Here is a 12,559-nt window from a genome sequence, read left to right as displayed (position 1 = left end):
GGCCTCCTCTGGATTTGCTCCAGCAGCTCCACGTCCTTCTGCTGTTGCCCCAGGGCTGGAGGCAGCTCTGCCGGTGGAGTCTCACCTGAGAGGGGCAGAATCCCTTCCCTTGTGCAGGTGTCAGTGCCAGCCCTGTCCTGTGGCCCTGCTGGTGACAGCCACCCCTTGGTGTGTGTGCTGGTGGGGGGGAAGGTGCTTCCACCCAGATCAGAGAACACCCAGGACTTCCAGCAGCCCTGAGGATGCCCCAGGGCTCTGGAGCACAAGCCTGCAGCCCAGGGCTGTGCCACCACTCCTTTCAAGCTAAATTTATGGACCCTCAGCTGTCCCCCTGGTTAAAATTCTTCCTCCAGGTTTGGCACACGGGGCTGTACTTTGATACCCAGAGCTGGCACCAAGGGAGCACTGGAATTTCATGAGCTGAGGGCTTGTAACTTGTGGGGGAATCACTGGTATAAAAGAAATGACAGCTGAAAAAAAAACCCAAAAAACGATGATCCAACACTTTTTTTTTCTTTTCCCAAAGAAAATTTTTAATTTCAACAAGACGGGAAGCTGCACAAAGAGAGCTACTGCGAGTTTCTGTAGAACAACAGCTTAAAACTATCTACACCAGGAACTGTGGAGTAGGGGTTCTCCTTCTGAGGAACAGCCTGGCCACAGGGGCTTGGCCTCACAAAGGCCACCACCCTGCCCCTGGTAGCTCTGTCCTGGACCAGGCCATGGGCTCTCACTCCCTTCACGCAGCATTTGAGGGGGGTGGGTAGGGACCTTGAAAACAACAATCCACCCCAGGAGAACAGGACTTGCCTTCAGAGTGCTGTTTCCTCTTCTAAGTCCAGCCTGGTGTGTTTGAAGACAGCACTGGGAGCCTCTCCCAGCTCACACGTCAGTCTGACCCAACACCAGAGCCAAGTGGGCCAGGGAAACCCGCCCTGGTCACTCCCTTGGTGGCTCCAGCCTTCCCAGTTCAGGGCAGGGATCACTCCTGCCCCCCCAAAAAAGCATCCCATAAGGGACAAGCAAGGTGCAAACTCTCACTCCCCTGCCTTGCTCTGCCACAACCACACATCCCCTAGGGCTGAGTTCGTGCAGAGCCCAGCGCCTACAGTGGAGTCAGGCCTGGGGTTACGAGCTCAGGGCTGTGCTGGCAGCTCCCTTCTCATCTTAACCACCTCCCCACTGCCAAAACCAGAGCTGTGTCACTGCAGGGGCCATCTGTCCCAGGGCAGGGAGCTGCACAGCTGCCTTCCAGCTGGGGCCACATTCAGGTGGACAGAGCACCTCACCTCCCATATATTTAACATTAAAAGGGCTCATTTCAGCATCCTTCAGCACAACAGAAATGTGACTACGGCCTCTGCTTGTTTCCAGGCTGCAGGATGTCAGTCACCAAGGGCCAGAAGGCAGCCAGAGGTTTCTCCATGGATGAGGAAGCATGTTCCTCTCCCGGCTGAAGCAGCGTCCTTCCAGCACAGAGCAGGCACCAGAGGTGAGGGAGAAGAGGCTGCCTAAGAAAGGCAGGCACAACCCTCAGGGTTTTGTTCAGCTCTGAGCTGGAAAGATGCCTCAAATCTCATGGAAGAAAAGAAACAACTGGAGTTTCGATTTCAAACCATCCTAATGGGAAAAAAAAAAAAAAAACAAACCCAAACCAAAAATATTCAGGTGAACAGGAAAAAAAGGGGAAAAAGAAATACTCAACCCCAAACACTGAGACTCCAATCAGCATTTGCAGCCATCCAAGCAGTCAAGCAAGGGCGGTGAGGATGGAGTCCAGCAGTGCCACACTGTCACCCCAGGGCTGCAGCTCCCCGGTGTCCCATCCTTGTCACCATCCCAGTGCCAGGTGCTGGGCCACCCCCACAGCAGGGGACGAGGAGCCTCCTGCCCCCGCTGCCCATCTGCCACCACTTGTGCCCCCACCTGGCTGCTGCCCTTCAGTTGTCCCCTGCCTGCACGTACTCCTCGGCGGCCTTGGAGAGGGTGCTGAGGTACTGCCAGCTCAGGGCCGCCAGGAGCATGGCACAGGACAGGTAGATGGGGGAGTAGTGGTGGCGGGAGGCCACGGGGCTGCCGGGCAGGCTCGCGGCGCGGATGGAGGCGATGACCTGCTGCGTCTTGTTGGACGAGGGGTCCGTGCTCGGGATCTTCTGGTAGATCTAGGGGAGAAGGGAAGAGGAGTTATGGCTCCCATAGGGAGTTTAGGAGGCAAATGGGACCAGGTTGAAGTTTTACAGGCTGCTTGTCACCCTCAACAGTGACCTCGGTGGTGGAATGCCATGAAGTAAGGGACACCTGGATGGGTCCAGGCCCATCTCCCTTGGGAAGTGCACTAAGCCAAGCTGCCTCTTGAGGGCACCCCGTGATGGGACACGGACCACCACATGGGCCTGGACACGATCTCCCAACCCCTGGTGGCGTTACTGGGACCAGTGGTTGTCACCCTGCAACTCTCACTCACTGTATAGCTCACCTCAAACCAGTGGGGACATTCCTGCCTGGAAATAGCCACATCATCACCTAATTCTGTGCTATTTGGGGTTTTCTTCTCATGGCCTTTGAGATACTCGTCTGCAGGAGTCTGAGCACGGTGGGCACAAGCAAAGACCCTCTCCTGGGCTAAAGCTCTGCAGTGTCACTGTCCCTTGCCATGGGATCGGCCAGTTCACAAGGGCAGCTCTAATAACCCATGGTTTGGGGTTTCCCTGCTGCAGAAGCAAAGTCTTTTTATTTAACAGCCCTCAATGGAGTTGGGGAGTTTGGGGAGTGGGGTGGTTTTTTCCCATTAAATCACCCACTGGTTGGTTCTCCACGTGAACTTTTAACCTCCACAGGACTTTGAAGTCAGGAATCATAAGGTCCCCCCTGAGCCTCCTTTTCTCCAGGCTGAGCCCCTTTCCCAGCTCCCTCAGCCTCTCCTGCTGCTCCAGCCCTTTCCCCAGCTCCGTTCCCTTCTCTGGACATGCTCCAGCCCCTCAATGTCTTTCTTTTTGTGAGTGGCCCAGAACTGACCACAGGGTTGGGTCAGGGGGACAGGCACTGCCCTGGGCCTGCTGGACACACTACTGCTGGTCCAGGCACAGACCAAGGGTACGTTAAAGGGAACACATCAAGCACAGTCTGGTCCAGGCCAAAACTACATCAGGGTCACCACTCCCCACCACCACTGAGCCAAGGAAGAAATGAACAGATTCCCATGTATTCCCAATTCCACCCCAAGAACGGGGACAGGAACAGCCAGAAATGACTCAAAGCCAACTGCTGAGCCTACCTCTTCCACGTACTGGTACATGATGGCTTTGACAGCTTTTATGTTGGTGGCATCCATCATGAGGGTGACAGCCTGTCCCTTGCGGATCTTCACCACCCCCCTGAATACCTGCTGGTTGTTGTAGCAGGCAGCCAGCGTGGCAATGGCCATCACCTGAGGAGAGACAGGAAGAGCCTTTACTGCACTGCAAGGAACTTGCCGAGGGGTCACCTTGTCCATAGTGACATCCATGGACTGGAGCCACAATCTCAACAACAGCAGAAATGACAGGAACCAAGAAATAAAAAAAACCAACGATACAGAACCTCCTCCAACTCCAACTCCTCACCAGCTGGGCTGCAGAGGGTGAGGGACCACTTGGAAGCTCAACTCACCTGGGGGATAGCGCAGAAGTTGAAGACACTTTGGTTTCTGAGGCGGGACAGGTAGGTGAGGATGTCGGGGACGTGGTGGAGGGCGTTGGTGATGAGTTCATTGAGGCACTGCACGGCCACATCGATGTTCTCTGGCTTGGCAAGGTCCGAGAGCTTCTTGGCGTATCTGCTCCAAACCTGAACACCAAGATAAGGGCTCAGGAGTTGGAGGGTGCATTGATGTCATCAGAGAGACACCACGTCTGGGAGAGCAACAAGAAGCACCAAAAACCCCCACACAACAGCCTTGGAGCATCACTGGGATAAGGAAAAGCAGGAAGGGCAGGCTGTGGAGATGTGACAGTGGCCTTGGTGTACACAAAGAGCTTGTAAAGGAGGAGGGTGCAACTCATCTCCACATCTTTCCTAGGTAGGGCAAGAAAAAGGTGAGTCACACATCAAGAAATGCCCTGAGAGGCAGCTGAGCCACATGGAAAAGGGGGAGAAAAAATCTTGGACATCATGTCAGGCACAGGCAGAGCTGATCCTGCTTTTGGAAGCAGAACAAGTACCCTCCTGGGATCTCAGCCAGTCTTATCCTCCCTCATTCCTAGAGAAAACCTAGCAGAGAGGAGAAAAAGCTGCCTAAGTAGTTCTTGGCAGTATGGGGTGACAGCACCTTGTCCCCACATCTGTACCCAGAGAGCTGTAGACAGATGTCAGCCATCTGTCATCAGAAGAACCAAGATACACAGCCAAAAGTAGAGATTTGATGAGGTTTTCCCTCACCTCTCTGGGCCAGAACTCCCTTCCCTCCATCTGGTCCTCCAGATAGTCACGGATGATGTTGGTTTTCTGTAGGAAGAGGCCCATGGAGTTTGCCAGATGCGTGTCCTGCCCCACGATGGAATCTTCCAGCTCTGACGCAGAGAAGAGACGGGAAAGGCCAATCCCCACCAGCCCAGCAACGTAGTGACAATACTGCCAAGGAGGTGCCAAGTTGGGAAAGGGTGGGGAAAAAACAAGGTAAGAGGAGCAGTTACAAAGAGCTGCCTGTTTGCCACAGGGAGTTTTACAAAAAGCAACTGACAGTTCATCTTATGCAGGTTCTCATGGCCCTCCGATGTCTCAGCCTTCCCATGAAAACAAACAGCTTTTCCCAACAGGGATGCTCTGTCTCCTCCTTCCATAGTGACAAGGTGGACCCTACCTGGAAGTGTTCAAAAAACTTGTGGATGTGGCACTTGGGGACATGGTTCTGTGGTGGCCTTGGCAGTGCTGGGGGAATGGTTGGACTGGATGATCTCAGAGGGCTTTTCCAACCTTAACTCCATGATCCTACTCATGCTCAGTCCATTCCTCTGTCTGGGCTGACTCACCTTATCCCACTCATGCTGAGAATCCACCTTCTTCTCCAAGAACTCTGCCATCCCAACGCCCATCTTGTGGCAAATATCCGAAATCACATCCTGGTAGACCTTGGACAGGTTCCTGAACTCCATGGAGATCTGGAGCATGGTAAAAACAGAAAGAGAATGTTCAGGGAAAAAAAAAAACAACAGAGCTCAACATTTATCAAGAAATCAGAGAAATACTATTTACCAGGCTCTAATATTGCCCTGGCTGGAGATCTGGGACAACTCCCCCAACCTGAGCTGTTCCAAGGTCCTTGGAGCTCAGGCTCAGCCCATTCCCAGTCTAAACGGGACGGTCTCTGGCAGGAGATCAGAGACAGCAAAGTCTTTGGGAAGGCTCTGTGGCCTTGGACTGGTGTCATCTGGGAGCTGCAGGACAAAACTGACTGCACTTGGTACACAGAGTTGTTTTCCTCTGTAACTTGAGAGCATTCCATCGCACCAGCCACGGGAAAAGACCCATGGGAGGTTTCTGGTGTTCTGTTCTCCGGAGCCCTCTCCAGCTCTGGCTTCACAGGGCACATTTTGCACAACTGGCAAGGCACCAAGCAGTGAGGGAAGTGTGAAATCCTTCTGCTGCATGTCCAGTAACGTGATCATGGAATCACAGAATGGGTTGGTTGGAAGGGACCTTGAAGAACTTCTAATTTCAACCTCCCCGCCATGGGGCAGGGACACCTGCAGTGTCTCCATCGCTCTCACACTAAAAAAAAAAATATTAAAAATGCATCCTCACTTTCCCAAACCTGTGGAGCATCACGTTTTATTGTGCTAAGCTGTTTCCTCCATCAGTGGGTGACTGCAGCCAGCCCAGGGTTTGTGTGCAATAAGGGTTTGTCAGTAAAATGAAAGTATCCACTCTGCTTCTGTCTCTGTGGCTTCAGTCCCCGGCAGAGAGAAGCACAGCCTGCAAATGCACCTCTAGCAAATATTATTAGAAGGTTTTCAATCTGAGCAGGGTGAGGCACTGGCAGAGGATGCCAAGAGAAGTTGTGAATGCCCCCCAAAAATCTCAAGGCCAGGTTGGACACAGCTTAGAGCAACCTGGTCTAGTGCAAGGTGTCCCTGCCCCTGGCAGGGGATGGAACTGGATGAGCTTTAAGATCCCTTCCAACCCAACTATTCCATGGTTCTACAATTCTGTGATAATTAAAATCACACCTGAGCACGGATTGCCTCAAATAAGTAACATATACACCAAGAGAGAACAGCAAAATGCCACAAACACCTTCTCAAAAGCTCCTCTAAAGCCAAGCCACTGACATCGCTACTGTATCCCTACACATCCAGAATCCCAACACAGACATCCCCTATAACACTCCACCCTCCAGACAGGACACAGCCATGACCATCCCAGGGCTGAGCAACAAAACTCACAACACACCTCAGTTCTCCAAACAATTACCCCATTCCCACTGCTAGGGAAAGCCTGAATAGGGTAAATTAAAAATGGTAAAAACTTGAACAAAGCTTCCTCAGAAAATGAGATGCTCCTCACTAGAACTATTATATTTTTTCTTAAACAGAACAAAGAAAAAAACCCTAAAGAATCAACTCAATAATAAAAAAATCAATGCAATATTGTTACCAATAACAGTGAGGGTGCTTTTTGTCTTATACCATGGAATTATCAAATGGTTTGGGTGGGAAGGGACCTTAAAGCTCATCTCATTCCACCCACTGCCGTGGGCAGGGACACCTCCCACTAGGGACACAGGCAATGCACAGTGTTGGGCAACAACCCCAAATCTCTCTCCACAAGACAATGGTCATCCACTCTTCCAGCAGAGGAGGCAAAAAGCTGGATCAGAGCTTGCACTTTTCCACAGCCAGATCCCCTCTGGCTCACAGAGCTGCAGAGTGTTTGGGTTTCTCACCCCAGCTCGGCACCCAGCCCCACAGGGAGGTGATGGAGCCCTTGGGAAGAGCTGTGGGACTGAACAAGCTCTGCAGGCACCACATGGAAACAACCAGGCACCCAAAGGTGCCACGAGGAGCAAGGAGGAGGCTGCCTTACCGTTGGGAAGTCTTCCAGCACCTGCCGGTCCTTCTCCTTGCTCTCCATGTACTTCCAGTCTGGCTGGTAGAGATAGGAGTGGAACTCGTGCAGCATTGGGACCTTGACATCCAAGGGGATGCTCATGTCATCCTCTACAGTGTCCAGGGCACGGAGAACCAGGTAGAATATACAGACTGCATGTCTGGGAGGAGAGAAAAAACAGTAATCCTTACTTGGGAGTGCCTGTGAGGGAGGACAAACAGCTGGGATTAACCAGAGAACCTTTAATAGAGACACTTGGAGCTCAACATGACACACACCAGCACTGCCAGCTCCTTGGTGCCTTTGGAAGATACCAGCCAGGTGAGGAAATGCAGGATTTTCCTTCATGAGGAGAATTACAGCATGACTTTGGGCCTTCTAAGATGTGTATCAGGGAAAGGTCTAGGCCTGTGACCAACCTGAGCAGGGAAGCCCTAACCCTGCAAGCAAGGCCAGCGCTCAGCTGGACCCAGAGGACAGAGCCTGAGGTCGGCTTATTGGAAAAGCAAATATAAGGTAGGGAAGAGGGACAAAACCAGGTGTGGTTTTCCCATCACTTCCCCCTCTCTGCACACCTTTTATCCTGTTGGGGGGGAACAAAGGGGTCACACTGTGCAACAGGAACATTAGGACTGGCAGGAAGAGCCAAAACCACCCTGTATTTTCTATCTCCATGAACAGGACACTGGAGGCAGCCCATGGGTCCCAGAACCCTGGCAGGAAGCTGCTGCAGAGCCACCTCCCCTCCTGCTCCCACCACCCCCGCCTTCCCTATCCCTGCTTCCTTCCCCATCTCTGCTTTGACATTTCTGCAGCTGAAGCAAAAAAAAAAACCCCAAAACCAAAACCAAAACAAACAAATCCAGATGGCAAGAAATGCTGTTTGCAACTCCAGGATTTATATAAAATAATCCCCAGACCTCCATAAGCACAGGGATATACATCAAGGAGACAAGGCATTTATTAATTGTTTAACAAATGGAAAGTAGTCTGCTAAATGCTAATTACCAGGTGACAGTGCTGTCCTCCTGGAATGAACACGTGCAAGCAGTGATTAAGCATCCAGGGAAAACTGACTTGCTCTCAGAGCCAATACTGTTAAATTTGGCTCTTTTTCCTCGATTAAAAGGGTATTTAACACCTCTGTCAAACCACATGAGCAGGCAGCTCTCTCATGCTCCTGTTCCTTTGCATGACTGAGTTTTTCCATTTTTCCATTCCAGCTGGGCTGCAAACGTTCATCCAACAGGATGCAAGTGCCCAAGGCTCCAACCCGCTTCCAGGAGCCACCAAGAAAGGCAGGGCAGAACCTGAAATGCCATCCCAGAGGCACCTCTCACAGGGGCACCATGCCCAGGGAAGAGCCAGCAGTAATTCCAGAGCCCAACACAGTTAAAGCACTTAGCACCCCAATTCTGCATCCAGACCTCACCTGCCTCCCTAACTTCCATCACATACTGAATTTAGATCCGTGGCAATTTTGGCAAATTAAATGAAGGAATTCTTTGCTGTGAGGGTGGGGAGGCACTGGCACAGATTGTCCAGAGAGGTGGTAGATGTCCCATCCCTGGAAACACTCAAGGTCAGGCTGCACAGGGCACAAATGCAAGCACGCACTTCCCAAGAACAAGTGTGGATCTTCCAGAGCTCAAGCTCCTGCCCCATCCTGCCCAGGTAAGGAGGTCTCCTTTCTTCTTGTGAGCACCTGCAGCCTCTGTTGAACCTTCAGGAGTGGATCCTGAAGGGTCCCAAGGACAGGCAGGACCATGGAACTGGCAGCAGAGAAAGGCAGGAGCATCCCTCTTCTCCTCTCCATCACCAGGAGAGGAGCTATGAGCTTAGATCATAACTTTTTTTCACCAGCAGCAGTTATGATGCTGTTGGCTGAGCCGTGGATGAAACTGCAGTTTTGAGCCTCCCACCTGCCAAGAAAACACCCTAATCATGGAGCAACGAGCTGGATAGGGCTCTGGCCAGCAAAACAGGTGGTCTAAGGGGCCAAAAAAAGCAAGAAAGGAGGAACCAGACATTTCATCTCAACTACCAGCACCCCGTCTGGCCAGGGAAGCACTGCTCCAAGCACTCCTCCAGAAGTTCCCCATTTTCCAGCAGCCCTTCTGGGATGCCTGTCTGTAACCACAGGGGCTCAGCTGAACTCCATGATGGGGTCAACATCAATGCAAGCACTGTTCTGATCCACCAAAATTAATTCCTTCCATAAGGCTGCTGCTCCACCTATTGCTATAGCCTTTCTGTTTTGTACTTCCTTTGTTTGTCCCTAAATTCTCCAGCAGAGCTTTGAAAATGAGTCTCTCCCTATCCACTACTGAGCCAGCTGTAATCCAGCCACCATCCCTGCCCAACCGTGGGTTGCAAAGATCCGGCAAGAGCATTTTTAGGATGCCAGGCAGAAGTTTCTGTGCCCTGAAGGGTGATGCTGATCCCAGCGGGCTGCACGGCAAGGATTAAAGGACAAAAAAAGACAGACAGAGAAAACTGCAGGAAGCTTGAGGCAAGCACAGGGCAGGCACATTGCTACCAGGTTTCACAGTGTTTTCTTAATTTTTTTTTCTTAATTCCTGCACAGAAAAAGCATGGAAAATTAAAAGCTTAATTCTTGGCCCCAGTTGTACTTTTCCACGCAATTCCAGCCAAACCGCTGAATTTCTCTGCCTTTCCTGTCAACCAGGCTGCAAACAGCGTTTCATAAACACAGGACACAGCTATGGGGCACCATCCAAAATGCCAAACCAGGGCTCAGAAACCCCACCGATCACCCAGTATTTTTGGGGTGGTGCCTGCAACTGCGTCCGGAACAACTTCCAGAACCACTAAATTTGATCATCAACCCATCTTGGGATTCACTGGAGATTTACAAACTGAAATCAGCAATTACCAAACGAATATAAGGAATTACATGGAGAGTAGTCATATGGCACGAGGCCCACGGGCCAGCTGAGCTTTACTTCTTCTGTTACTATTCCCACCTGAAGCTTTCCTGCATGGGGCAGCAAAATTTGCACAGCAAAAAATGAGTGTGCAACAAACTCCCGGTGACAACTGTGCAGGTTTTGAGGCAGCTGCTTCCAAAAGAACCTCCCAGGCAAGGCCCAGACCCTCAGTCAGCCCCAGGTTTTTCCTCACCTCCTCCCTCCAGCCTTTTGTCCAGCTCCAGCCTTGGCACTGCCAGGACACATTCCCAGGGTGTCACACAGGGCACAGAGCCAGGCACTGTGTTTAACAGTCTGCTGCCCAGGAGGCTCAGCCCAGACACCCAGTTTAGAGGGGGGGATGTGGTGCAGAGAGGGGATGTGGTACAGCCAGCTGGGACGTGAAAAATCCCACGTCCTGCTGCACGGGGTGGGGCTGAGCTGAGTGAGCCCAGCCAGCTCCTGATAGGAGAGGGTGCATGTCCCAGCAGCTCCCCTAGAGAAAAATGGTGTTTGGGGGCACTGCATGGGCCACCTCCTGCCAGCTCTGCTATTGGGGGCATCACACCCACCAACTCCTAGGGAGACCTGATACTGGGGGGCCACTGCACCCATTGCTCCCCAGTGCTGGACTGGCATTATACCCACCAACTCCCAGGGAGGAGAATTACCACCACCACCTCCGGGGGATTCCCGGTGTCAGGGGGGAAGCTGCACCCACGCCCTCCCGAGGACCCCCAGTGTTGGCGTGGCGTCCCATCTGCCACCTCCCAGGGACACCCAGTTCCAGAGGGTCTCCCCGCTCACCGCAGCTCTCCGTCCAGAGCCTGGATGACAGCGGCGAAGCTGCGGCTGGTCTGGTTGAGGTACCGGTAGCAGGTTCGGAGGCCGCATCCCAGCGAGTCCTGCGGGCAGAGCGGGGCGCAGGGCGCGGGTTGGAGGCGGGGAGCGGCGGGCGGCGGGGCCGGGGGCGCCGCGGGGGCTCCGCAATGCTGTTGCTGCTGCTGCTGCTGCTGGCCCCGCCGCCGGCCCGCTGCCCGCGGGGGGTTCCGCGGCGGGGACAGGGTCAGTGTCCGCCGCAGCACGGACACGGCCCGGGAGCCGGCCGCCATGGGGGCGCGGCGGCGGCGGGGGGCTGCGGCTGCCCCGCCCCCAGCCCGAAACCCGCCCCTTAGCCCGCCCCTTAACCCGCCCCGTCTCGGCTCCGCGGCCGCGCCGTGGCCGGAGACGGGGCCGTGTAGGGACAGCGCCGGGGCCGTGCGATGTGCGGAGCCCCGGGGGATGCGCGCAGGGTACCGGCACCGAGAAGTGCAAGGGATGCTCGGAGCCGGCGACATGTTCGCAGGGTACCAGCACCGAGCACGGGGCACCTAAAGCCCGTGGGATGCAGCGATGCACAGGACGCGCAGAGCCGGTGGGATGCACGCAGGCTACGAGCAATGCAAGAGGATGCCCGGAGCCGGTACAACGCCGGGAAGCACCGAGGCCACACACAAGGGGCACAAAGCCGGGCTGGTCCTATACACGCTGGACATGGGACGGTCACCCATGGCAACGCCGTATCCACACCCGGACATGACAGTCTCCCCACCGGCGGCACCTCGCACGGGTGACAGCGAAGCGCACCCCGCCGCCCGCGCATCCCTCGCCGCTCACCGTGTCCATCCGCGGCATGACGGCGCGGTAGCCGCCCATCTTGAAGCGCAGCAGGTTGTAGATGTCCTCGGGGTGGCCCAGCCATTTCCGCAGCAGCTCCATGGGTGCCGCCGCGCGCTCCCGCCGCCCCCAACCCGGCCACCGCTTAACCAGAAAGGGCGGGGCCGCGCCAGCCCCGCCCCGCAGCCAATCACAGCGCCCGGTGCATCGTTCGGTGGGGCGGGCGCGGCGCCGATTGGCGGAGGCGCGCTCGTACCAGGGCAGCGCCAGCCAATAGGAAGGCGGCGGGGCTGGTGTGACGGCCGGCCGCGGGCGCTGATTGGCGGAGGCGCGCGTTAGCACGGGCGGAACGGGAAGGAGCCGGCAGCTCGGACCCCCGCGGGTGAGCGTGAGGGGAGCGGCACCGCCCTGGGGCGAGGGGAGGGCCCGGGACGGAAGGGAGCCTGAAGACTTTCCAGTTCCAAGCCCCTGCCACGGGCAGGGACACCTCCTATTAGAGCAGGGGCCTCCCAGCCCCTCACCACCCTCTCAGAGAACAATTCCTTCCCACTATCCCATCTGTCCCACTCCCCCCCTTGCCCAAAGTCCCTTTCCAGCTCTCCTGGAGCCCCTTAAGGTACTGGAAGAGACTCTAAGGTCTTCCTGGCTCCTTCTCTTCTCCCAGGTGGACACTCAGCTCGGAGCCTGACTCCAGAGCAGAGGTCCTCGAGCTCTTAGAGCATCTCCGTGGCCGCCTCGGGACTTGCTTCAACAGTTCACATCCTTCCTGTGCCGAGAACCCAACACCTACCCAGCTCCATCCTCATCTTTCAAAGTGCAAGATTTGGCTTTTGGGTTTTTTTTTTTTTTTGTGGGTGGTTTTCTTCCAGAAGTTGGACTTTGATCATCAT

General features: G+C 54.5%; 1 protein-coding gene across 1 annotated transcript; it reads right to left on the bottom strand.

The window, feature by feature from the left end:
* Window positions 1–515: 515 nt before the first annotated feature.
* Window positions 516–11,825, bottom strand: FDFT1 (farnesyl-diphosphate farnesyltransferase 1). The gene is made up of 8 exons (XM_042032798.1): window positions 11,670–11,825; window positions 10,821–10,918; window positions 7,060–7,243; window positions 5,007–5,135; window positions 4,417–4,608; window positions 3,649–3,825; window positions 3,275–3,427; window positions 516–2,162 (listed from the first exon to the last, which is right to left on the bottom strand). The coding sequence occupies exons 1-8, from the start codon at window positions 11,769–11,771 to the stop codon at window positions 1,941–1,943; spliced, it is 1,257 nt and encodes a 418-aa protein (XP_041888732.1). The 5' UTR covers window positions 11,772–11,825; the 3' UTR covers window positions 516–1,940.
* Window positions 11,826–12,559: the final 734 nt, after the last annotated feature.

This window comes from Corvus kubaryi, unplaced genomic scaffold, assembly GCF_017639235.1.
Source record: "Corvus kubaryi isolate FWS band 111438036 unplaced genomic scaffold, C.kubaryi_AGA036_p1.0 37354, whole genome shotgun sequence".
NCBI classification, from domain to species: Eukaryota; Metazoa; Chordata; class Aves; order Passeriformes; family Corvidae; genus Corvus; species Corvus kubaryi.
Note: the sequence above shows the minus strand (reverse complement) of the source record. Positions and strands in the feature narration are given on the sequence as shown.

What these genes read in the sequence shown, in the direction of transcription:
- FDFT1 (XM_042032798.1), bottom strand. Translation starts at nt 11,771, where the DNA reads ATGGAGCTGCTGCGGAAATGGCTGGGCCACCCCGAGGACATCTACAAC. An exon ending in CTCAGCATGAGTGGGATAAG is followed by an intron (nt 4,609 to 5,006) that starts GTGAGTCAGCCC and finishes CCTCCTTGGCAG; the next exon opens with TATTGTCACTACGTTGCTGG. An exon ending in GGGAGTTCTGGCCCAGAGAG is followed by an intron (nt 3,826 to 4,416) that starts GTGAGGGAAAAC and finishes CTTGGTGTTCAG; the next exon opens with GTTTGGAGCAGATACGCCAA.